The 27,285-nt window shown below is 42.2% G+C and overlaps 1 protein-coding gene across 2 annotated transcripts in view; it reads right to left on the minus strand.

Moving 5' to 3' along the window:
• The window catches only part of LOC120989100 (aminopeptidase O (putative)), a 559,812-nt gene that overhangs the window by 284,406 nt on the left and 248,121 nt on the right, over positions 1–27,285 (minus strand). For both annotated transcript variants that reach the window (XM_040416998.1, XM_040416997.1), the window contains exon 8: positions 8,059–8,165. In XM_040416998.1, the coding sequence (XP_040272932.1) occupies positions 8,059–8,165 (107 nt within the window). The remainder of the gene's footprint in view (positions 1–8,058; positions 8,166–27,285) is intronic.

The raw sequence follows: 27,285 nt of genomic DNA on the forward strand, positions 1-27,285 counted from the left end.
GGCCTCCTCATGCTGCCATCTCCACACCATGTCACCTTGCCACTCATTTTTATCAGCATGCTGCTGCTGATGCTGCTTAAAAGGGCTTTAAGTGATCACTAGTAGTGATGAGCGGGAGGTGCCATATTCGATTTCGCAATATTTCACGAATATTCAAATGAATATTCGTCTTATATTCGTCAAAATCGAATATTCGTCATTATTCTATTTATCTCGAATAATATGCGATTTAATTTTTCGCGTATTGCGATTTTCTTTAAACTGTATAAGGCAACTTTCATATTGGATGGCTAATTTTTTACGAATATTCGCTGTATTGCTATAACTTTGTTTTTTAGAATATTACGAATATTCTAAAATACAAAGTTATAGCAATATATTGAATATTCGTAAAATACACATAATTTAGCTAATATAGTGCTATAATCTTTTTCTTATAGTCTAATTTTTTTGTCTCTTCTGAACTTCATTTTTGGAAAAAATTTACACTATTAAAAAAAAATACTACAGCACTATATTAGCTAAATTGCAGTCTATATGTGTATATTACGAATATTCGCTATATTGTTATAACTTAGATTTTTAGAATATTACGAATATTCGAAAAACCGAAGTTATAGCAATATAGCGAATATTCGTAATTCATTCATTTTTCAAAAATGAAGTTCAGAAGAGACAAAAAAATTAGACTATAAGAAAAAGATTATAGCACTATATTAGCTAAATTGCAGTCTATATGTGTATTTTATGAATATTCGCTATATTTCAATAACTTTGTTTTTTCGAATATTCGTAATATTTTAAAAATCAAAGTTATAGCAATATAGCGAATATTCGTAATATACACATATAGACTGCAATTTAGCTAATATAGTGCTGTACATAAAGAAGAAAATTATAAATCAGTAATGAGAATCGTTACTGATTTATATCTGTAAAGAATAAATCAAGGCAACTAATTTCCCTCTTTATGTAGGATAGTTTATGTAATGCGACGAATAGGCAATTACATATGCGAGTGAATCGGGTCGCATAAGGGCTGTATGCTATTGGGTTGGCTTGGTCGAATAGACGAAGATAGAGAATATAGCGCTATATTCGATATATTCGACAATTCTACCAAGCCAACCATAAGTAACGGTTGGCTTGGTAGAATTATTGAATGTAGAATATAGCGCTATATTCTCTATCTTCGTCTATTCGACCAAGCCAACCCAATAGCATACAGCCCTTATTTAATTGCCGATTTATCGCATAACAAACTATCTTACATGAAGAGGAAAATTATAAATCAGTAATGAGAATCGTTACTGATTTATAATTTTCCTCTTTATGTAAGATAGTTTATGTTATGCAATAAATCGGCAATTAAATATGCGAGTGAATCGGGTCGCATAAGGGCTGTATGCTATTGGGTTGGCTTGGTCGAATAGACGAAGATAGAGAATATAGCGCTATATTTGACAATTCTACCAAGCCAACCCATTAGTGATAGTAGTAATTTTTACTATCACAAAATTTGTGATCCTAAATTACTAGCACTAATTTAGTGATATTAAAGTAAATTACTAATATGACTAATGGGTTCAGATGGAAAAAAAATGAATATTCGTTATAACGAATATATCCTAATATATTCGAAATATTCGTGAATTTACGAAGTTGTAATATTCGTACGAATATTTCGCTATTCGAATATTTGCGCTCATCCCTAATCACAATTTAATTAAGGTTTTGGAATCGATAAACCCAACTTGCTTTTGTGGGCTGCATCAGTGGCTTAGATAGAAATGACTGGGCTCCACAGCAAATTTTAGAATGGGGCTCCATCCCACAGTAATTTTTTAGCGACCCCTTCCTTTCATGCCGCCCCCATTCCTGTGGCTAGTAAAGATCGCTCTCTCAGACCAGGGCCGGCAGCTGTTCCATCTGTTTTATACACTGTCACTGGAATTAGTGATGTGTGAGGAGGACTATGACATAGTGGGAATAACTGAGACATGGCTGGATGAAAGCTATGACTGGGCAGTTAATGTACAAGGTTACAGTCTGTTTAGAAAGGATCGTCAAAACCGGAGAGGGGGAGGGGTCTGCCTTTATATAAAGTCCTGTCTAAAGCCCACAGTCCGAGAAAATATAAGTGAGGGACATGAACATGTGGAGTCACTGTGGGTAGAGATACATGGAGCTAAAAACAACAATAAATTACTAATAGGAGTTTACTATAAACCACCGAATATACCAGAGTCCACAGAAAATCTACTACTAAACGAGATAGACGAGGCGGCAAATCATAATGAGGTGGTTATTATGGGGGACTTCAACTACCCAGATATAGACTGGGAAACTGAAACTTGTATATCTCATAAGGGAAACAGGTTCGTGGCAATAACCAAAGACAATTACCTCTCCCAACTGGTTCAGGACCCGACTAGAGGGACGGCCATACTGGACTTAGTATTAACCAATAGACCTGACAGAACAACAGACGTGCAGGTTGGGGGACACCTGGGAAATAGTGACCATAAAGTAATAACCTTCCAATTATCATTCAAAAGAGCGTTTCTACAGGGAGGAACAAAAATACCAAACTTCAAAAAAGCTAAATTTAGCCAACTAAGAGAGGCCATAGGCCAAACTAACTGGGACAAAGTCCTCACAAATACAGACACAAAATGGGATATCTTTAAAAACATCCTAAAAACTCATTGTGAGAGGTACATACCGTATGGTAATAAAAGGTTAAGGAACAAAAAGAAACCAATGTGGATAAATAGAACTGTAAAGAAAGCAATAAATGGCAAAAAGAAAGCATATAAAACACTAAAACAGGAGGGTAGCACGGAAGCACTGAAAAACTATAAGGAAAAAAATAGAACATGTAAAAAACAAATAAAAGCGGCCAAACTAGAGACCGAGAGATTAATTGCCAAAGAGAGTAAAACTAACCCTAAAATGTTCTTCAATTATATAAATGTTAAAAAGTATAAATCTGAAGGTGTTGGCCCTTTAAAGAGTAATGAGGGGGGAGTCGCAGAGAGCGACGAGGAGAAAGCAAAGCTGTTAAATATTTTTTTCTCCAATGTATTCACTGAGGAAAATAAACTGTCAGATGACATGCAGAATGTAAAAATAAATTCCCCATTAAAAGTGTCCTGTCTGACCCAGGAAGAAGTACATCAGCGACTTAAAAAGATTAAAATAGACAAATCGCCAGGACCGGATGACATACACCCCCGTATCCTAAAGGAATTAAGTAATGTCATAGCCAGACCCTTATTTCTGATATTTGCAGACTCTATACTGACAGGGAATGTCCCACAGGATTGGCGCGTGGCATATGTGGTGCCAATATTCAAAAAGGGGCCAAAAACAGAGCCTGGAAACTATAGGCCGGTAAGTTTAACATCTGTTGTGGGTAAACTGTTTGAAGGTTTTCTGAGAGATGCTATATTAGAGCATCTCAACGGAAATAAGCAAATAACGCCATATCAGCATGGCTTCGTGAGGGATCGGTCATGTCAGACTAATTTAATCAGTTTCTATGAGGAGGTAAGTTCTAGACTTAACAGCGGCGAATCAATGGATGTCGTATATCTGGACTTCTCCAAAGCATTTGACACTGTACCACATAAAAGGTTAGTATATAAAATGAGAATGCTCGGACTGGGAGAAAACATCTGTATGTGGGTAAGTAACTGGCTGAGTGATAGAAAACAGAGGGTGGTTATTAACGGTACACACTCAGATTGGGTCACTGTCACTAGTGGAGTACCTCAGGGGTCAGTCTTGGGCCCTATTCTCTTCAATATATTTATTAATGATCTTGTAGAAGGCTTGCATAGTAAAGTATCAATTTTCGCAGATGACACTAAACTGTGTAAAGTAATTAACACTGAAGAGGACAGTATACTACTACAGAGGGATCTGGATAGATTGGAGGCTTGGGCAGATACGTGGCAGATGAGGTTTAACACTGATAAATGTAAAGTTATGCACATGGGAAGGAAAAATGCAAGTCACCCATACATACTAAATGGTAAAACACTCGGTAACACTGACATGGAAAAGGATCTAGGAATTTTAATAAACAGCAAACTAAGCAGCAAAAACCAGTGTCAGGCAGCTGCTGCCAAGGCCAACAAGATAATGGGTTGCATCAGAAGGGGCATAGATTCCCGTGATAGGAACATAGTCCTACCACTTTACAAATCGCTAGTCAGACCACACATGGAGTACTGTGTACAGTTCTGGGCTCCTGTAAACAAGGCAGACATAGCAGAGCTGGAGAGGGTTCAGAGGAGGGCAACTAAAGTAATAACTGGAATGGGGCAACTACAGTACCCTGAAAGATTATCAAAATTAGGGTTATTCACTTTAGAAAAAAGACGACTGAGGGGAGATCTAATTAATATGTATAAATATATCAGGGGTCAGTACAGAGATCTATCCCATCAGCTATTTATCCCCAGGACTGTGACTGTGACGAGGGGACATCCTCTGCGTCTGGAGGAAAGAAGGTTTGTACACAAACATAGAAGAGGATTCTTTACGGTAAGAGCAGTGAGACTATGGAACTCTCTGCCTGAGGAGGTGGTGATGGTGAGTACAATAAAGGAATTCAAGAGGGGCCTGGACGTATTTCTGGAGCTTAATAATATTACAGGCTATAGCTACTAGAGAGGGGTCGTTGATCCAGGGAGTTATTCTGATTGCCTGATTGGAGTCGGGAAGGAATTTTTTATTCCCCTAAAGTGGAGAAAATTGGCTTCTACCTCACAGGGTTTTTGGCCTTCCTCTGGATCAACTTGCAGGATAACAGGCCGAACTGGATGGACAAATGTCTTTTTTCGGCCTTATGTACTATGTTACTATGTTACTGTATATAATTTAATAGTGTAATACTGTTTAGGGGGCCCTGACCAAATCCTTTAGTTCTCCTCCTCTTGGATGGGCCCTTCTGGGTCAGGGTCTCAAAGCTGCAGCTTCCCCTGCTTCCCCTATAGCTACGCCCCTGGTCTGCATTAATCTGCAGGTGACCGTCATACAGCTCCACAGATTGTTTCCATCTGCATCTTTCTAAACAATCTGTGGCCTTAGTCTTTTATCCAGACTCAGTCATTGTGCCACTACGTGGCCTCCTCATGCTGCCATCTCCACAGTATGTCACCATGCCACTTCATTTTTATCACCAAGCTGCTGCAGATGCTGCTTAAAAGGCCTTAATGTGATCACCAGGCATACAATCTAATTAAGGTTTTACGCTCAAAACCGAAAAAGAAGAGGAGGCAGTGGTGTGACCCGAAGACACAGATTGTGGACCCAGGCATTCGGCCCACCTATTAGGGTGCTTTCATGACATGTGGCGGATCATGATGGTGGTGGTGAGGTTGCTAGTGTTCAAGCCCCGGCTCATTTTAGTGTGGCATAGGTTGAAAACTACTATTCTTTTGTCGTCTACACTTTCTTCAAAAAAGCGCCATACGGCCAAACACCTACCCCTTGGCAAGGGAGATTTACGCAAGGGGGTGCTCCGTGGAACAGTTGCGGGCCTGTTCGGTGGTGCCTGCCTTCTACATTTTGTCACCTTCAAGCCTGTTGCAGTGCTGCAGATCCCTCCACCTCTGTACTGCTCTCCTCACTCGGCTTGTTGCCACCTTCCCAGGTTGGGTCAGTGACCTCGTCGTCCAGCACCTCCTCTTCCACTTCCTCACTCTGATCATCCTCCTAATTTGTTGACCTAACCACAACCTCAGTGATTGACAACTGTGTGTCATCCTCTTCCTCAACCTCTTGAGACAGTAATTGCGGTTGAGTCATTGGCAACTGTGTCTCATCATCATCCACCTCATTACACACTAATTGCCGTTCCCCAGCGTCATGTTCTTGTGACTCTGGATGCTCAAGAGGTTGGGAATCAGGGCAGAAGATCTCAGGTCCCTCTTCAAGCGTGCTTGGCGAAAGGGCCAAATGAATTAATGGCGATGCAAAGAGGTCCTCGGAATATCCGAGTGTTGGATCACTTGTTTGGCCAGACTGTAAATGGTGGGAGGATCAGGGTAATGATTGTGTGGACCAGACTCCTGGCTACTGAGACTGGACTTGGTGGAAGACAGGGTGGTGCTTAACCGACTGAAAGCACTATCTGCTGCAATCCAACCGACCCCCGGCTCGCACTGGGCTGACTTCAAGAGTGGTGTCCTGCGCCGCCCTGCAAACTGGGACATGAAGCTACGTATCTTAGATGATTTTTTATATGTGCTCTGGCAGCAGGTACAGTTTCACCACGCCCAGGGCCACGGCCTCTGCGTGCACCATCAGCATCACGGCCGCTTTCCCGTCCCTTAATGCTCGCCTTCTTCATATTAAATGTTATATGTTATAAGGGACCGTTTACAGCCAAAGTGTGGATAAATTATGGAGAATATATATTTGTTGTCAGTACTATTTTTCCCAATATCTGGCCCTGACACACACACACGCGCTTGCAGCGCAGATGTGACAATTCACTGCAGACACCGTTTATAGGCAAAGTGTGGATACATTATGGAAAATATATATTTGTTATCAGTAATATTTTTCCCAATATCTGGCCATGACACACACACACTCGCTTGCAGCGCAGATGTGAAAATTCACTGCAGACACCGTTTATAGGCAAAGTGTGGATAAATTATGAAAAATATATATTTGTTGTCAGTAATATTTTTCCCAATATCTGGCCCTGACACACACATGCGCTTACAACGCAGATGTGACAATTCACTGCAGACACCGTTTATAGGCAAAGTGTGGATAAATTATGGAAAATATATACAGTATTTGTCAGTAATATTTTTCCCAATCTCTGGCCCTGACACACACACACATAGCTTGCAGCGCAGATGTGACAATTCACTGCAGACACCGTTTATAGGCAAAGTGTGGATACATTATGGAAAATATATATTTGTTGTCAGTAATATTTTTCCCAATATCTGGCCCTGACATACAGAAGGTATTGCAGCACAGATGTCACAAGTCACTGCAGACACCCTCTATCGAAAAAGTATTGTAAATTAGCGGGGGGGGGGGGGGGGGAATTGCTGGATAAATTACATTACGGCCAGCCTGCCACCACACACAATAGTCCTTAAAAGGACTTTTGGGTCTTTGAAACGTTTTTATACCGAATACATTGCGATCACACTCCCAAAACTATCTGTCCCTTCCTAAAGCGCAGCTCTCCCTGACTCACAATGAGCCGCACCCGATGACGCGTTCCAGCCAGCCAATCACTGTAATGCCCGCAGGCAACATGGCTACTGGCATGACAGTGATGGCAGTACTTACCTGCACGTTTATTGGCTGCTTAGCAGCCGCAAAACGTGCGGGGAGGAGACTCAAGCATGGCGCACGAGCACATGCGGTACTCGGCCGAGTACCGCCATGTGCCGAGCATAGCGATGCTCGAACCGAACATGTGGGGATCCTACGCCTGGCACTCCTGATGATCAGCTGTTTGAAGAACCCACTGAAGTGTTGTGGCGTCCTCTGAGGCCTGTGACGTCACATTTACATGTCACATAGCCTTTGAGAAGCTCCGTCCTTTTCAAGTGAATGGAGCTGAGCTGCAATACCAAGGATGGCCACTATGCAATGTGTTTGTTATAGCATGAAGATGCCGCAGCGTACGTCCGAGCACTGTGACCTCTTCAAACAGCTGATCAGTGGGGATGCTGGGAATAGAATCTCCCACTAATTATATATTGATGACCTATCCTGATAGGTCATAACTATGTAATTGCCGGAAAACCACTTTAAAGAGGTTAGGGTCTAACTGCCTCATGAATCACTAGATTGAGGGTCTTGAGTCCCTGTTCCAGAAGTATTTGAGTTGAGCAATGGTCATGCATGCACTCCTCCCTATTCAATGTCTATTTGACTGACAGAGATATCTATACCCATATACCCATGATAACATGTATTAGATATGATGGTCCTTTAATATTACTGAGCTCACAACCAAGAGTAAAGCAAATAGAAGAGCAAAGAGTGAAAGTAATATAAAGTTTGTACCTTAGTATTTGTAGTTCCTCTTGGGAATTGCTGAGCTCATCATTAAGACGACGCCATCGCAGAAGAGCTTTTAGATCTTGATGTTCTTTGGAGTCTTCCTCTGATAACTATTCAGCAAGACCATAGAAGTCAATAATAGACAATAATAGTATCAACTTCTGATGTTAGGGATGTATGAGGAAATTGCTATTAAAGAGAACTGGTCACCAAAAAGTCCAGTACAATATGCAGGAAGCATGTTATAGAGCAGGAGAAACTGAGCAGATAGATCTTTAGAGAAAGTTTTAGTAAAACTTATAATTTATATCCATTTTAATCTCTTCTATTTCTGAGCTCAAGATGGCCTATTCGACTATTATTAGCGAGTGATGGAGTAGTATTCTCTCTGTAAGTGTGTATACAGTCACTGAAAAGACGGCCCCAGTGTACAACTGAGCTCAGAAAGCTCAGCTCTACCTGCTGTATAACATGATATCTGTAGATTGCACTGCATTTCATGGTGAAGGATTCTGTCTAATTCAGCTTCCTTATATACAAGTAACTGTCCAACAGTAACTAGAGTGTCATTTAGTATACCACAGCCAACGATCCTGTAAATACAGAAATTGGATACAGAAATATAGAAAATTTAAACCTTTGCAATCAAACCTTACAAAGGTTAGAAAGCTGCTCAAGAAGCTAAAGAGTACTACAGTGTCATTAATATTAAAGATCCCAATAATGTCAATTAGAATTGAGTGTTAAATTGAAAATTATTTCTGCTAGTTGATCATATAAAACATTTTAGTTACACGCTGAATTTAATTATAACCTTTTTTTTTTATATAACCAATTCCTTGCAAAGCGTATATGCCCCTTTTGTTCAAATATAATCACTTAAATCTACATTTCCTGCCATAACAATTAACATTAGAGACACAAATACTACATCTTGTATTTATAGAGCACAATGCTGTGGCTGTGTATAATGAAAACAATTGGTTAGTGACAAGGGAGAAAGAATGGTGCGTTTCCATGTATTTGCTAAATGCGGGTTATTGTTGTGACGTACTCTGAGATAACACTTGAGTATGAAGATGGGGACAACAGGCAGATGAGCCTCACTTTGCACTGCTTCTAATTTGGCAACATTAATCTAAGAGCAATCAGAGTTCTGGATATGGGAGGAGAGAAATTAGGCTAGAAATCTGTTTTTCATAAATGGTAGATAAAATTCTATGCAATGTTTATCACGTGTGCCATACATACTGTAATCACCTGGAATACAGTACTTTCTACTTCTTTATTGTTACCCTTCATTTTCATTTGGGATTTAGAATTTAATTTTTGTTACATTCAGCCTTTCCCTATTCTCTGATTTATTCAGGGCTCTACAGAGACTAAGGGTCCATTCACACATCCGTATGTGTTTTGCGGATCCACGGATCCGCAAAACACGGACACCAGCAATGTCCGGACGTGTGAATGGAGCCTAAAGGAACTGCAGTCAGCAGTTATACTACAATACACATAGAAATAATAGATATATTCTACAATAATGCATTAAATAGCAAAACAGTGTAAAAACTGCTGCTGAAACTGATTCAGGGATATTGGTGGACAGTAAAATTAAAGTGAACCTGTCACCGGGATTTTGTGTATAGAGCTGAGGACATTGGTTGCTAGATGGCCGCTAGCATATCCGCAATACCCAGTCCCCATAGCTGTGCTTTTATTGTGTCAAAAAAAGCTATGGGGACTGGGTATTGCGTATGTGCTAGCGGCCATAGAGCAACCCATGTCCTCAGCTCTATACACAAAATCCCAGTGACAGGTTCCCTTTAAGTTTAGCATCTAGTGCCAGGGAGCTGCTGCCAAGATGCATAGATGCACATAGTTTTGCCTATATACCAATCACTAGTCAGAGCAAACATTATACATTGAAGAGTTAACTCATTAAAATGAATAATAAAAATTGTCATTAGTGGGTGCATATATACTGTGACTGTAAAAACATTTTTTATTTTTTAAATGTAGCCTGTCCTGGTGGTCCATGGAGATAGAATCTCTGTCTCCATTAAGAAACCATGTTTTTAACAATCACAGTATACATACCCTTGTAAGCTCGAAAAATAAATATTAAAATTAAGAATTAATGTATCTGGGGAAAATAGGGATAACGGGGGTCATTAGTCAAACTGGTGTAAAGTATAACCTTCTTAGTTACCCGTAGCCACCAATCAGATTCCACCTTTCATTTTGGACAGCTCCTTTGGAAAATAAAAGGTGAAATCTGATTGGTTGCTATGGGCATCTAAGCCAGTTCTACTTTACACCAGTTTGATAAATGACCCCCAACATCCTTACCCTTTGGGAAATACACATAAATCTTAAAATAAAAATTCAGTCTAAATGAAGTACAATTTTGGGTACCTTTGTATAAGATGGGCATATCGAAGCTGAATTAGAGGGAGTGAACTGGAGGGGTGACCCAGGGAATTAAGAGAATCGGTGGTTTGCAGAAACTTGGGGTTATTCTGTTTTGAAAAATGACTACTAAGGGGGAATCTATTTTGTATTTAGAAATATATGGATTGGATGCACAGTTCAGAGATCTTTCTAATGATCTTTTATAGCTAGGCATGTAACCATAACTAGTGGCCACCTTCCTGTCAAAGAAAGTCTGTTTCTACATTAACATAGTTGGGGATTTTTTAGTGTAAAAGCCGTAAGACTATTGAACTCTCTGCTATACATATTGTGACAGTTGATATAATATCAAAAGTTATGTGGAAATGGTGGAAATTACTGATCTTACTGACTGTGTGAAACCAACCTAATAGATTGCTGAAGAAAAGTCATCGATCCAGGGACATTTTGTTGGACTGCCATATTTATATCATAATGATTTTTTTTTTCTAAGTATGGGGCAATGGGCATCCACCTCAAAGTGCTTTTGTCTTGCAACTCTATAGAATTCTAACTTTTTCAACTCTTTATTGAAACTATTAACTATTAGCAGATATTTGTCTAGTGTTTGGAAAGCAATAAAAACATGTATTGTATATACACAAAAAGATGAAGGCAAAGTGGCATCTATCAGCATAACCTTCTGTAACGGACCGGTTCAGCAGACAAGGGGTTAAAATCCGTTTAGGCGATAAGCCCCTTTCTGAGAGACAGGCACAGCTACTGCAGGACACCAACCTCCCGAACTGGATTCAAAGTAGCACTCCAAACTGGAACCTCACGAATAGCTGCTAGCAGACGAACAGGAAAAGCATACAATCCTGGCAATCGGTCTTCTAACAGCATACAGCGAATCCCCCCAATAACGAGACAAGGCTCCGTGTTGAGGATCAAGCAGTGGACTGACTGTACTTGAAGTACAGCCTCTTTTATTCACAAAAAACAAACATAGTACTGCCCACAGGGGTTTGAAATACAACCAATCAGTATATTACAAGACATACAATGTAACTACAGCAACCAATCGTTCACGCCCCCCAGAGGACCAGAATGAAGAATGGGACATAGGACAACATATCCCCACAATGCATCATGGTTTCCTCCTCTCTGTCCAGACAACCTGAAGAGCAATCCAATTATCTCTGAGGACAAAGGGAGATCGCCAATACACATGTGCAGACAACAGAACAGACATCACCCTTTAAATACACAATGGGACAATGGCACAATAGAAACACACCCAGCATATTCCCTCCCCTTATCCTGAGAGGAGACTCAATTATACATACAGTTAAACATACTTTCTACCCAACTTTCATAACTCTAAAACCATATATCACATTCACATAAAAATTACATATTCGCAATCAATCCATTTAGGGGAACAACATATTAAAAACTGGCATGAATCAGACCAGGGGTTCAAAAGTTAGTAAAATATCTTTTGGGCCCTGGCTGGCACATGGCTATCTGGCTCAAACCAGTTTTACAGAGCCCTCTTTCCTGGAGACAATGGGAAATAATCAAATTATATCCAGGGATAGAGGCAGACTCCATTGAGCACATGGTTGCAAAAAGACATAAAATACAATAAAATACACAAGGTTACATTTACTACATAAAATAAAGACATGCAACATATCCCCAGATAGCTTAGGTCTGAGCGCATATTATTGAATGGCGCTCAGACCACACACATACAGTTCAATTGCCATGGAGCTTAAGTTTTGCATGGGCTGATGATAGGGCCCATAATCCTGGGGCAAGAGGCCAGCAGCCAGTCCTCTCCAAAGCCCAGTGGCGAGGTTGGTTTCGCCACACATCTCCCCCCCCCAGGGAAGACTAACCAGGTACCTGACCTCACGCCGGTCGGTACCTGAGTTAGTCTGGCAGCCCACCCTCAACCCAATACTGGACCTGTTGCATTTGGTAGCCTGTCTCTGTCCAGTGAGTCCACCAAGGTTATGTTGGAAGCTGGTACTCCTGGTCTCTGTGTTGCTCCCTGGCTTAGAGTGGAGGTTGCTTTGTGGGCAGGTATCAGCGGTACTCTGCCCTGGTGCCAGCGCTACCACGGAAGAAGCCTGGTTGGAGCCTGGTTGTTGGAGGGGGAGACCGACTGTCTCTACCCCCTGTGCTGTAAGTGCAGAGACCACGGTCCCATCTGCACTGTTGTGGGGCTTACTGTCTCCCCCTGGTGCGTTAAGCTGCCGCTGGGGAGAGGGGGTAACGAGCTCCTCTCCCATACATACTTCCAGCCGCTGGGGAGGGCGACCGACCGTCTCCGCTCCCAATACAGTGTCCTGCTGCTGGGGAAAGGAGACTGGGCTCTCTATTCCCTGCTGGACACTCTGCCGCTGGGGGACAGGACCGACTGTCTCTGCCCCCTGTAACTCCGCCTGCTGCTGGGGAAAGGAGACTGGGCTCCCAATTCCCAAAAAATCATGCTGCTGCTGGGGGGCAGGAACAACTACCTCTGCCCCCTGTAACTCCGCCTGCCGCTGGGGAGGGAGGACGCTGCTCTCCTCTCCCTGCACTTCACACTGCCGCTGGGGAATGGAGACTGGGCTCCCAATTCCCTGCAGGACCGGCGGAGAGACCTCGGTCCCATCTCTACCGGCCACCTGGGGTCCTTCCCAGTAACATTCTACAATATCTGCCCAGCTGAATGGGTCTGGATCTGGGTCTGTCACCTTACCGTCCTGCTGAGCCTTCTCAATGGAGTGGAAGAGATCTTGGTAGTCCTGCTCCAGTTCCCACTCCAGGGTTGCTAGGTGAGCCAGGTCTTGCTCTACCTCATGGGGGTCATCCCACTCATGCCTAGCCTCCCTCTCATAGAAAATGTTCTGAAGTCTGGACTGTGCAGGGCTCCCGAAGTCAGGCTCTGCAAAGGACTCCCATAACAAGCCAGCACCATAAAACTCCTCTCCCTCTGGCTTGTCATGTTCGGCTGTCCAGGGTATATACTGTGCCATATACCACCAAAGCGCCTGGTAGGCATCCTCCAGCCATAGCTCCTGCCATACCCTGTGCTCTAGTTCCTTCACCCATTCCTCCCGGGGCTGCTCTCCGAGGAAGGGCATCCGCAGGGCCACTTGCTTCTGCAACCGCTGCTCTTCACTGGGGAGACTCTCACCCCGCTGGTATTGTAGATTATCCAGGGCCTGGTACCAGATGCCTTTCCTTAATGCATCCCGGCCATCCAGGTCCTCCTCCTCATATAACACTGCTGGTTCCATCCCACTGCTGCCACCAATGTAACGGACCGTTTCAGCAGACAAGGGGTTAAAATCCGTTTAGGCGATAAGCCCCTTTCTGAGAGACAGGCACAGCTACTGCAGGATACACCAACTCCCGAACTGGGTACAAAGTAGCACTCCAAACTGGAACCTCACGAATAGCTGCTAGCAGACGAACAGGAAAAGCATACAATCCTGGCAATCGGTCCTCTAACAGCATACAGTGAATCCCCCCAATAACGAGACAAGGCTCCGTTTTGAGGGTCAAGCAGTGGTCTGACTGTACTTGAAGTACAGCCTCTTTTATTCACAAAAAACAAACATAGTACTGCCCACAGGGGTTTGAAATACAACCAATCAGTATATTACAAGACATACAATGTAACTACAGCAACCAATCGTTCACGCCCCCCAGAGGACCAGAATGAAGAATGGGACATAGGACAACATATCCCCACAATGCATCATGGTTTCCTCCTCTCTGTCCAGACAACCTGAAGAGCAATCCAATTATCTCTGAGGACAAAGGGAGATCGCCAATACACATGTGCAGACAACAGAACAGACATCACCCTTTAAATACACAATGGGACAATGGCACAATAGAAACACACCCAGCATATTCCCTCCCCTTATCCTGAGAGGAGACTCAATTATACATACAGTTAAACATACTTTCTACCCAACTTTCATAACTCTAAAACCATATATCACATTCACATAAAAATTACATATTCGCAATCAATCCATTTAGGGGAACAACATATTAAAAACTGGCATGAATCAGACCAGGGGTTCAAAAGTTAGTAAAATATCTTTTGGGCCCTGGCTGGCACATGGCTATCTGGCTCAAACCAGTTTTACAGAGCCCTCTTTCCTGGAGACAATGGGAAATAATCAAATTATATCCAGGGATAGAGGCAGACTCCATTGAGCACATGGTTGCAAAAAGACATAAAATACAATAAAATACACAAGGTTACATTTACTACATAAAATAAAGACATGCAACATATCCCCAGATAGCTTAGGTCTGAGCGCATATTATTGAATGGCGCTCAGACCACACACATACAGTTCAATTGCCATGGAGCTTAAGTTTTGCATGGGCTGATGATAGGGCCCATAATCCTGGGGCAAGAGGCCAGCAGCCAGTCCTCTCCAAAGCCCAGTGGCGAGGTTGGTTTACATATTGTGACAGTTGATATAATATCAAAAGTTATGTGGAAATGGTGGAAATTACTGATCTTACTGACTGTGTGAAACCAACCTAATAGATTGCTGAAGAAAAGTCATCGATCCAGGGACATTTTGTTGGACTGCCATATTTATATCATAATGATTTTTTTTTTCTAAGTATGGGGCAATGGGCATCCACCTCGAAGTGCTTTTGTCTTGCAACTCTATAGAATTCTAACTTTTTCAACTCTTTATTGAAACTATTAACTATTAGCAGATATTTGTCTAGTGTTTGGAAAGCAATAAAAACATGTATTGTATATACACAAAAAGATGAAGGCAAAGTGGCATCTATCAGCATAACCTTCTTTGAAATTGAAATTTAAGTTGTTAGGAAACTTCTAATTTTGGGTTAAATAATATTTCAAATATTGTATGTTTCTTAGGCCTCGTTCACATTGTCTCTGCTCAAAAATCATGTTCTGAGCAGACACCGAACGGACCCCATTATAGTCCTCAACGGAGCCGGAGAACGGAAAGGAGAAACTCCTTTGCGTTCTCCGGCTCCGTTGAGGACTATAATGGGGTCCGTTCGGTGTCCGCTCAGAACATGATTTTTGAGCGGAGACGAAAGTCCTGCATGCATGTTCTGAGCGGACACCGAACGGACCCCATTATAGTCTATGGGGTCTTTAGGCTCCGTTACGCTCATTTAGCTCTCCGTTATCTGCAGAATCCGTCCTTTCCATTCTCCTGCTCCTCAACGGAGCTGGAGAACGGAAAGGAGAAACGGTGATGTGAAAGAGGCCTCAGACTGAGGACATACATAATGTATTAGTTTAAAAAATATGATATAAATATATAGATCACCAATGCTTTTGATCATTAAAGGAGTCTCTGGGCCTGTACCTAAAAGCCTCTTTCAGCTAACCTGTGGAGATAAGACACTATGAGCAGTACTTACCTTGTTTGTTAGAACAATTCCGCGATCCCTGCTCGACTGGCTAAAGACTCTTCCTCTGACATCGCAACCAGATGTGCTCCTCTTTCTTCTTGTACATCTAAATCTACATTATGCGGCTGAACAGGAAAAAGAGGAGCACATCCGGTACCGACAACAGAGTAAGAACCTGCAGCCAGTCAGCAGTCACATAATCCCAGCTTGGGTTGTGGAATTGGTGGAGCGATGGAAGGGTAAGTACTGCTCACAGTGTGTTTTGTCAACTGCTTATGCCGCTGTACAGAACACTGGTGAGACCTCACTTGGAGTATTGTGCGCAGTACTGGAGGCCATATCTCCAGAAGGATATAGATACTCTAGAGAGAGTTCAGAGAAGAGCTACTAAACTAGTACATTGATTGCAGGATCAAACTTACCAGGAAAGGTTAAAGGACCTTAAAGAGGACCTTTCACCTGTATAAACTATGTGAACTGAGTATGCTGCCATGTAGAGCGGCGCCCGGGGATCTCACTGCACTTACTATTATCCCCGGGCGCCGCTCCGTTCTCCCGTTATGCCCTCAGGTACCTTTGCTCCTTAAGTTATAGTAGGCGGGTCTTCCCTTGTCCTGTGGGCGTCTCCTTATCCTAGGCTGCAGCGCTGGCCAATCGCAGCGCACAGCTCACAGCCTGGGAGGTTTTTTTCTCCCAGGCTGTGAGCTGTGCGCTGCGATTGGCCAGCGCTGCAGCCTAGGAGAAGGAGACGCCCACAGGACAAGGGAAGACCCGTCTACTATAACTTAAGGAACAAAGGTACCGGAGCCTATAACGGGAGAACGGAGCGGCGCCCGGGGATAATAGTAAGTGCAGTGAGATCCCCGGGCGCCGCTCTATATGGCAGCATACTCAGTTAACATAGTTTATACAGGTGAAAGGTCCTCTTTAATATGTATAGCTTGGAAGAAAGAAGAGACAGAGGGGATATGATAGAAACTTTTAAATACATAAAGGGAATCAACTCGGTAAAGGAGTAGAGCATATTTAAAAGAAGAAAAACTGCTACAAGAGGACACAGTTTTAAATCAGAGGGGCAAAGGTTTAAAAGTAATATAAGGAAGTATTACTTTACTGAGAGAGTAGTGGATGCATGGAATAGCCTTCCTGCAGAAGTGGTAGCTGCAAATACAGTGAAGGAGTTTAAGCATGCATGGGATAGGCATAAGGCTATCCTTCATATAAGATAGGGCCAGGGACTATTAATAGGACTCAGATATATTGGGCAGACTAGATGGGCCAAATGGTATTTATCTGCGGACAGATTCTATGTTCTATGTTTCTATGTTTCCACAGGTTAGCTGAAAGAGGATTTTTATGTACAGACCTGGAGGCCCCCATTCAAGACAACATCTTAAAAGCAAGGTTTATTATGGATTTAAAAGGCATTTACAGTAAAGCACTCATGAGCTGTACAACATAGGTAAATCTGAGTAGATGGTTTATATCTGATATAAACTTATGCAAATTAGGAAAATAATGCATTTTACAAATTCAAATCAGACAAAGGTATTAAGAACAATAAAACATTATATCAAATGACATGAAAACAGACAAGTAAAAGTTAAAGGCTATGGACACCTTTGTGCACTAAAAATCAGTAACCCCATATCTTACCGTAATGCAGCACATAATAAAATGGCACTTTGCTTCACATGCTCTCAGAAATGCTCTTCTGTCCTCCCCTGCATAACGGAAACGGGATGGATCCGTTTTGCAGCCCATAGACTTCTATTATGACGGAATGAATAACGGAATGCCTCTAAAGGCATTCTGTTATGCATTTTGTCATAGAATTGCATTATGGTCTGTGGTAACGGAATCCATAACGTAATTCAACTTTACCACCAAACGAAGTGTGAACAAATTTCAAAATATGAAATTCGCTCATCTCTAATTGTGGCGTTATAAGTCTGATATAGAGATCTCATTACTGACAGCTCTCACTACATGCGCTCTATTCTGAATACAGTATTGTGTGCAGTCCGCACAGTGAGCGGTCACTTCTCCCACACAGATTAGTACAGTGTGACGACACACTATGCTATGTACACATAGAAGTACACAGTGGGGGAGATTTATCAAAACTGGTGCAAAGTAGAACTGGCTTAGTTGCCCATAGCAACCAATCAGATTCCTCCTTTCTTTTTCCAATAAAGCTGTGAAAAATGAAAGCTGGAATCTGATTGGTTGCTATGGGCAACTAAGCCAGTTCCACTTAACACCAGTTTGATAAATGACATACATACAGTACAGACCAAAAGTTTGGACACACCTTTTCATTCAAAGAGTTTTCTTTATTTTCATGACTATGAAGGCATCAAAACTATGAATTAACACATGTGGAATTATATACATAACAAACAAGTGTGAAACAACTGAAAATATGTCATATTCTAGGTTCTTCAAAGTAGCCACCTTTTGCTTTGATTACTGCTTTGCACACTCTTGGCATTCTCTTGATTAGCTTCAAGAGGTAGTCCCCTGAAATGGTTTTCACTTCACAGGTGTGCCCTGTCAGGTTTAATAAGTGGGATTTCTTGCCTTATAAATGGGGTTGGAACCATCAGTTGCGTTGAGGAGAAGTCAGGTGGATACACAGCTTATAGTCCTACTGAATAGACTGTTAGAATTTGTATTATGGCAAGAAAAAAGCAGCTAAGTAAAGAAAAACGAGTGGCCATCATTACTTTAAGAAATGAAGGTCAGTCAGTCAGCCCGAAAAATTGGGAAAACTTTGAAAGTAAGGGCTGTTTGACCATGAAGGAGAGTGATGAGAGTCACCGGACCTGAACCCAATCGAGATGGTTTGGAGTGAGCTGGACCGCAGAGTGAAGGCAAAAGGGCCAACAAGTGCAAAGCATCTCTGGGAACTCCTTCAAGACTGTTGGAAGACCATTTCAGGGGACTACCTCTTGAAGCTCATCAAGAGAATGCCAAAAGTGTGCAAAGCAGTAATCAAAGCAAAAGGTGGCTACTTTGAAGAACCTAGAATATGACATATTTTCAGTTGTTCCACACTTGTTTGTTATGTATATAATTCCACATGCGTTAATTCATAGTTTTGATGCCTTCATAGTCATGAAAATAAAGAAAACTCTTTGAATGAGAAGTTGTGTCCAAACTTTTGGTCTGTACTGTATATATACTGTTGCAAGAAAACGTATGTGAACCCTTTGGAATGATATGGATTTCTGCACAAATTGGTCATAAAATGTGATCTGATCTTCATCCAAGTCACAACAATAGACAATCACAGTCTGCTTAAACTAATAACACACAAAGAATTAAATGTTACCATGTTTTTATTGAATACACCATGTAAATATTAACTTTTATAACCCTTTCCAGCTTTATGCAAGTCAACACTTCTTAATCGTAGGTCTTCTGAGAGCTCTTTTGTGCGAGGAATCATTCACATCAGGCAATGCTTCTTGTGAAAAGCAAACCCAGAACTGGTGTGTGTTTTTTATAGGGCAGGGCAGCTGTAACCAACACCTCCAATCTCATCTCATTGATTGGACTCCAGTTGGCCGACACCTCACTCCAATTAGCTTTTGGAGATGTCATTAGTCTAGGGGTTCACATACTTTTTCCACCTGCACTGTGAATATTTACATGGTGTATTCAATAAAAACATGGTAACATTTAATTCTTTGTGTGTTATTAGTTTAAGCAGACTGTGATTGTCTATTGTTGTGACTTGGATGAAGATCAGATCACATTTTATGACCAATTTGTGCAGAAATCCATATCATTCCAAAGGGTTCACATACGTTTTCTTGCAACTGTATATATACAGTACTGACCAAAACTTTGGACACAACTTCTCATTCAAAGAGTTTTCTTTATTTTCATGACTATGAAGGTATCAAAACTATGAATTAACACATGTGGAATTATATACATAACAAACAAGTGTGAAACAACTGAAAATATGTCATATTCTAGGTTCTTCAAAGTAGCCACCTTTTGCTTTGATTACTGCTTTGCACACTCTTGGCATTCTCTTGTATGAACTTCAAGAGTTAGTCACCTGAAATGGTCTTCCAACAGTCTTGAAGAAGTTCCCAGAGATGCTTAGCACTTGTTGGCCCTTTTGCCTTCACTCTGCGGTCCCGCTCACCCCAAACCATCTCGATTGGGTTCAGGTCCGGTGACTGTGGAGACCAGGTCATCTGGCGCAGCACCTCTCCTTCATGGTCAAATAGCCCTTGCTTTCAAAGTTTTCCCAATTTTTCGGGTGACTGACTGACCTTCATTTCTTAAAGTAATGATGGCCACTTGTTTTTCTTTACTTAGCTGCTTTTTTCTTGCCATAATACAAATTCTAACAGTCTATTCAGTAGGACTATCAGCTGTGTATCCACCTGATTTCTCCTCAACGCAACTGATGGTCCCAACCCCATTTATAAGGCAAGAAATCCCAGTTATTAAACCTGACAGGGCACACCTGTGAAGTGAAAACCATTTCAGGGGACTACCTCTTGAAGCTCATCAAGAGAATGCCAAGAGTGTGCAAAGCAGTAATCAAAGCAAAAGGTGGCTACTTTGAAGAACCTAGGATATGACATATTTTCAGTTGTTTCACACTTGTTTGTTATGTATATAATTCCACATGTGTTAATTCATAGTTTTGATGCCTTCAGTGTGAATCTGCAATTTTCATAGTCATGAAAATAAAGAAAACTCTTTGAATGAGAAGGTGTGTCCAAACTTTTGGTCTGTACTGTATATAAATGACAGCACTCTAAAACACTTTATTCATTCCTGTGGTCGCAATGTTTTCAGCTCATTTCAGCCTTTTTTCAAGCTATGAGCTAAAACGCTGCGACTAGTGTTGAGTGAACTTGTGTTTCACTCAACACTACAAGTAGTTGTGCATTGTGTGTGTGTATATATTACTCTTTTTGTGAGGCAAGGTAACCAAAAAATGCCTGTTCTGGCACAGTTTTTATTTTTTGTTTTTACAATGTTCACCTGACAGAGTAGATAATGTGCTATTTTTATAGAGCAAGTCGTAATGACACGGCGATACCTAATATGTCTATTTTTTATTTTGGATTTACACAATAAAATTTTTATTTTTTAAATCATGTTTATCTGTTTCCATTTTTTGAAAGCCAATTTTTTGGGCGATTGTCTTAGGTATAGTCTCATTTTTTGAGGGATGAGATGATGGTTTGATGGTACTATTTTGGGGCACATATGAAGTTTTATCTCTTGGTAATACACTTTTTGTGATTTAAGGTGATAAAAAAAATGACTTTTTTGGCACATAATATATTTTTTTTTACGGCGTTCCCCAGACGGGTTAGATCACATGCTATTTTGATAGAGCAGGTTGTTACGGACACAGTGATGCCTAATATGTGCATTTTTTTTATTTAATTTTCCACAATAAAAGCATTTTTGAAAAAAATAATCATGTTTTTGTGTTTCCATTTTCTGAAAGCCATATTTTTTTACATTTTTGGGCGATTGTCTTTTTTTGAGGGATGAGATGATGGTTTGATTGGTACCATTTTGGGGCACATTTGACTTTTTGATCACTTGGTATTACACTTTTTGTGATTAAGGTGATAAGAAATTGCTTTTTTATCACATTTTTTATTTTATTTTTTTACAGCGTTCACCAGACGAGTTAGCACATGTGATATTTTTATACAGCAGGTTGTTACGAATGCGGCAATACCTAATATGTCTTTTTTTTATAATATATTTTGGTTTTACACAATAAGAGCATTTTTGAAACAAAAAAATCATGTTTTGGGTGATTGTCTTAGGTAGGGGCTCATTTGTTGCGGGATGAGAGGTTGGTTTGATTGGTACTATTTTGGGGTACTTATGACTCTTTTGATCACTTCTTATACCATTTTGTGGGAAGAGCGGTGGGCAAAATAGCAATTTCATCATAGTTTTTTTTTTTTTATGGCATTCACCGTGCGGTAAAAGTACGTGATCCTTTTAAAGATCAGGTGGTTACGGACGCGGCGATACCAAACATGTTTAGTGTTTTATATTTTTTTAAATTTTTAACCAATTATATTTGCGGATATAGGAAGAAGTTTTTTTTTACTTTTTTCAACTTTTTTATGCACTTTTTTTTTACTCAGACCCGCTTGGTTTTTGAAAATCCAGTGGGTCTGATGCCTCTACAATTCACTCTAAAACACTGAAGGGGGAGGGAGAGCAGCGGCCCGATGGTTAGCCCCTTCCATACAACGGTGCCTAAGGACCATGGCATGGAAGGGGTTATGTCTGCAGTTTGTCAGCAGACTGTCAGCTGTATATTACAGCTGACTGCAGAGGTAGCACTACATTTTTTCCAAAAGAGTAAAAATACTCCTCTGAACAATTTTGACGAGTATTTTTAGACGAGGAGTACAAATTTTGCTGTAATTAATATATATAATGCATAGGCCCACATAACATTATGAGGCTAATATTTCTGCAGGGAAACCATTGCTAGTCTCCTATGCAGAAATAAAGGTAGACAATTTTATATTTATCCAATATCATACACTAAACGTAAGACCACTGCTGCCATACACAGTGCCCACCTGACGCTGCCATACACTGCGCCCACCTGACGCTGCCATACACTGTGCCCACCTGACGCTGCCATACACAGCGCCCACCTGGCCCTGCCATACACAGCGCCCACCTGACGCTGCCATACACTGCGCCCACTTGACGCTGCCATACACTGCGCCCACCTGACGCTGCCATACACTGCGCCCACCTGACGCTGCCATACACTGCGCCCACCTGACGCTGCCATACACTGCGCCCACCTGACGCTGCCATACACAGGGCCCACCTGACGCTGCCATACACAGGGCCCACCTGACGCTGCCATACACAGGGCCCACCTGACGCTGCCATACACAGGGCCCACCTGACGCTGCCATACACAGGGCCCACCTGACGCTGCCATACACAGGGCCCACCTGACGCTGTTATACACAGAGCCCACCTGACACTGCCATACACTGCACCCACCTGACGCTGCCATACACTGCACCCACCTGACGCTGCCATACACAGCGCCCACCTGACGCTGCCATACACCGGGCCTACATTACGCTGCCATACACTGCGCCCACCTGATGCTGCCATACACAGTGCCCACCTGACGCTGCCTTACACAGAGCCCACCTGACGCTGCCATACACAGGGCCCACCTGACGCTGCCATACACAGCGCCCACCTGATGCTGCCATACACAGCGCCCACCTGACGCTGCCATACACTGCGCCCACCCGACGCTGCCATACACTGCACCCACCTGATGCTGCCATACACTGCACCCACCTGATGCTGCCATACACTGCACCCACCTGATGCTTATAAACCTACAAAAACCTCTCTGTCTATAGTCGACAGTGCAACACTCCACCTGGAACAACACACAATGTCATAACAAAAAAAGCCAGTGGAGATAATGTATCAAAAATAATATAAATTTTATTGCATATAAAAATATGAAGGAAAAAAGGCAAGATGGAAAAGGTATACAGAGAAGCAAAGGGCATTCCCTCAACTGGACAAACATGTATCCCCACAGAGCTAGTAACCACTTACGGGGTACCAGGCCATACGCTGTGTCTCACAACAGCCCAAGTTGTGTACCACAAAAGGTGATACCCTGTGTCGAGCACCCCAAAAGGGGATTATATACCGTGGTACAGTTGTATCAATGAATAATCTCTGGACATTTGTGAGATCCACAGCCTACGCCCCCTAGTAACCATAGACAACATGTATGTAATGAGCATAATAGTGATATATTCACAGCCTAGTCTATGAACACAGCATAGTGATGGTATATTCACAACCTAGTCGATATCATAGGCCTAATATGGATACTGTATGTGGCGGTGTCTTAATAGATACACCTAACCGGGGACGTACCTGAAGACATGGTCAAGCCCAGGAGAGATAAGAAAGCCCTAAGCGCAAGACCTCGACGCGCGTTTCACCTCAGCGGCACCCACCTGACGCTGCCATACACTGAGCCAACCTGACGCTGCCATACAGAGGGCCCACCTGACGCTGCCATACACAGCGCCCACCTGACGCTGCCATACACAGCACCCACCTGACGCTGCCATACACAGCGCCCACCTGACGCTGCCATACACAGCGCCCACCTGACGCTGCCATACACAGCGCCCACCTGACGCTGCCATACACTGCACCCACCTGATGCTTATAAACCTACAAAAACCTCTCTGTCTATAGTCGACAGCGCAACACTCCACCTGGAACAACACACAAGTCATAACAAAAAAAGCCAGTGGAGATAATGTATCAAAAATAATATCAATTTTATTGCATATAAAAATATGAAGGAAAAAAGGCAAGATGGAAAAGGTATACAGAGAAGCAAAGGGCATTCCCTCAACTGGACAACCATGTATCCCCACAGAGATAGTAACCACTTACGGGGTACCAGGCCATACGCTGTGTCTCACAACAGCCCAAGTTGTGTACCACAAAAGGTGATACCCTGTGTCAAGCACCCCAAAAGGGGATTATATACCGTGGTACAGTTGAATCAATGAATAATCTCTGGACATTTGTGAGATCCACAGCCTACGCCCCCTAGTAACCATAGACAACATGTATGTAATTAGCATACCGTATATACTCGAGTATAAGCCGACCCGAGTATAAGCCGAGCCCCTAATTTTACCCCAAAAAAATGGGAAAAATTATTGACTCGAGTATAAGACTAGGGTGGGAAATGCAGCTATAATGCAGAGTGTATGTGTATATAATGCACACACTCTACATTATATACACACATCTGCAAGAGGGTGACTCCCTGTATTTAATGCAGAGTGTGTGCATTATATACACACACACTCTGCATTAAATACAGGGAGCCATCCACAGATCTCCCCCCTAAACAGTGCCATCCACAGAAATGTATATTTGTGAATGTTGAGATGTTATATTGGTTTCACTGGTAAAAATAAATAATTGAAATGGGTATATATTTGTTTTTTGTTAAGTTGCCTAATAATTATGCACAGTAATAGTCACCTGCACACACAGATATCCCCCTAAAATAGCTAAAACTAAAAACAAACTAAAAACTACTTCCAAAAATATTCAGCTTTGATATTAATGAGTTTTTTGGGTTCATTGAGAACATGGTTGTTGTTCAATAATAAAATTAATCCTCAAAAATACAACTTGCCTAATAATTCTGCACTCCCTGTATAGTCGACAGCGCAACACTCCGCCTGGAACAACACACAAGTCATAACAAAAAAAGCCAGTGGAGATAATGTATCAAAAATAATATCAATTTTATTGCATATAAAAATATGAAGGAAAAAAGGCAAGATGGAAAAAGGTATACAGAGAAGCAAAGGGCATTCCCTCAAATGGACAACCATGTATCCCCACAGAGCTAGTAACCACTTACGGGGTACCAGGCCATACGCTGTGTCTCACAACAGCCCAAGTTGTGTACCACAAAAGGTGATACCCTATGTCAAACACCCCAATAGGGGATTATACACCATGGTACAGTTGTATCAATGAATAATCTCTGGACATTTGTGAGATCCACAGCCTACGCCCCTGGTAACCATAGACAACATGTATGTAATTAGCATAATAGTGATATATTCACAGCCTAGTCTATGAACACAGCAATAGTGATGGTATATTCACAACCTAGTCGATATCACAGGCCTAATATGGATACTGTATGTGGCGGTGTCTTAATAGACACACCTAACAGGGGACGTACCTGAAGACATGGTCAAGCCCAGGAGAGATAAGAAAGCCCTAAGCGCAAGACCTCGACGTGCGTTTCACCTCAGCGGACCCACCTGATGCTGCCATACACTGCACCCACCTGATGCTGCCATACACTGCACCCACCTGATGCTGCCATACACAGTGCCCACCTGACGCTGCCATACACAGTGCCCACCTGACGCTGTCATACACAGCGACCACCTGACACTACTATATACATACACAGCTCTAACACATGCCCATTACACAGATAGTTTACTATATACACATTGCACACACAGCTCTGCTACATGTCCATTACACAGATAGAACTACTGTGTGCACATTACACACATAAAACTATACAATACACTGGTTACACTGACATAGCCCTGCTTTATACACACCTTCCATACATAAAGTACCTCTGCATTCTACAACAGCACAGTCCTACAGGGAGCCTGTGTTCCCCTAACTCCTCCCACACACATGGCTGATCACATGACTGACATCACCACAGGTCCTGTAACCACAATGTAGTCTGGAGCTGCTCCTCGTGAGAGAGATGTCCGTGAGAGGCAGGCTTATTGGAAGAGGGGCGGGCCTTCATGTGTGTCGGGCCTGGCAGCTTCTGATACAGGGATCCTGACTGGGGGGGGGATGGGGGAGACTGCGTGCTCCCGTGTGCACACAGGAGGACTTACAGAAAATACGTCAGATGACGGATTCTCTGTAAACTAACTGAGAGCAGCCTGCTGTGCATAGGAAGCACAGCACGCTGTAGAACAAAAACGAAGAAAGATAGATAAATAGAACCGATTGGAGAAATAATTTTCTCCACAAAATAAATGAATTAGTGTAAATTTATTTTAATTTTTTTACAAAGGTGTCCATATCCTTTAGTTTCAAACAGCAGACAAGCTGTAAAGTAATTAGTTTTGATTCCATAAGAAGCAAACAACGTTGTTTCTATTGCCAAAACAGTGGGAAGGCAGAAAGATATATCTGCCCTAGATCCAAACTTATTAACAACGTGTGACAGTGCCATAAGTGAGTCACATACCAGTGTTTCCAAGTGGAAATACAGGCTATGAACATCAAAACATGTTATTTTAAAATATAGCTATCAGGGGCGTTGCTAGGTTAAAACATTCGGGGCCTTGGCACTGATGTTTTGTCCTAGGCCCTGAATGTCCTGCCTGCCTGCTAGATGCAACTGTATTGCCATCCACAGGACGGTGTAATGTTACATTACCCTACTTCGTGAGATTTCCCTATATATATATTTATTTAACAGAAAAAATGGCCATCAGATCTCCCTACCCCCACACTGCTCAGGCGCGGAGATCGGACGGATTGCGCACTGGGCCGTAATTTTTCCCTACCCTAAGGCTGGTGAGGCTCTCCGGCGCATGCGCAGTGTCCCGGTGTCCAGCTGAACTCCGCTGTAAGATTTCCCTAAACCGCCGTTTTGCGCATGCGCAGATCGGCACAACTCCGGCACGCCTCCTCATGTCATTTCCGGTGCGACCGGAAGTTTACGAGGTAGGGAAATCTCACGAAGTAGGGTAATGTAATGTTACAACGGCAATACAATTGAATCTAATG

Source organism: Bufo bufo, chromosome 2 (genome assembly GCF_905171765.1).
Source record: "Bufo bufo chromosome 2, aBufBuf1.1, whole genome shotgun sequence".
Taxonomy (NCBI): domain Eukaryota; kingdom Metazoa; phylum Chordata; class Amphibia; order Anura; family Bufonidae; genus Bufo; species Bufo bufo.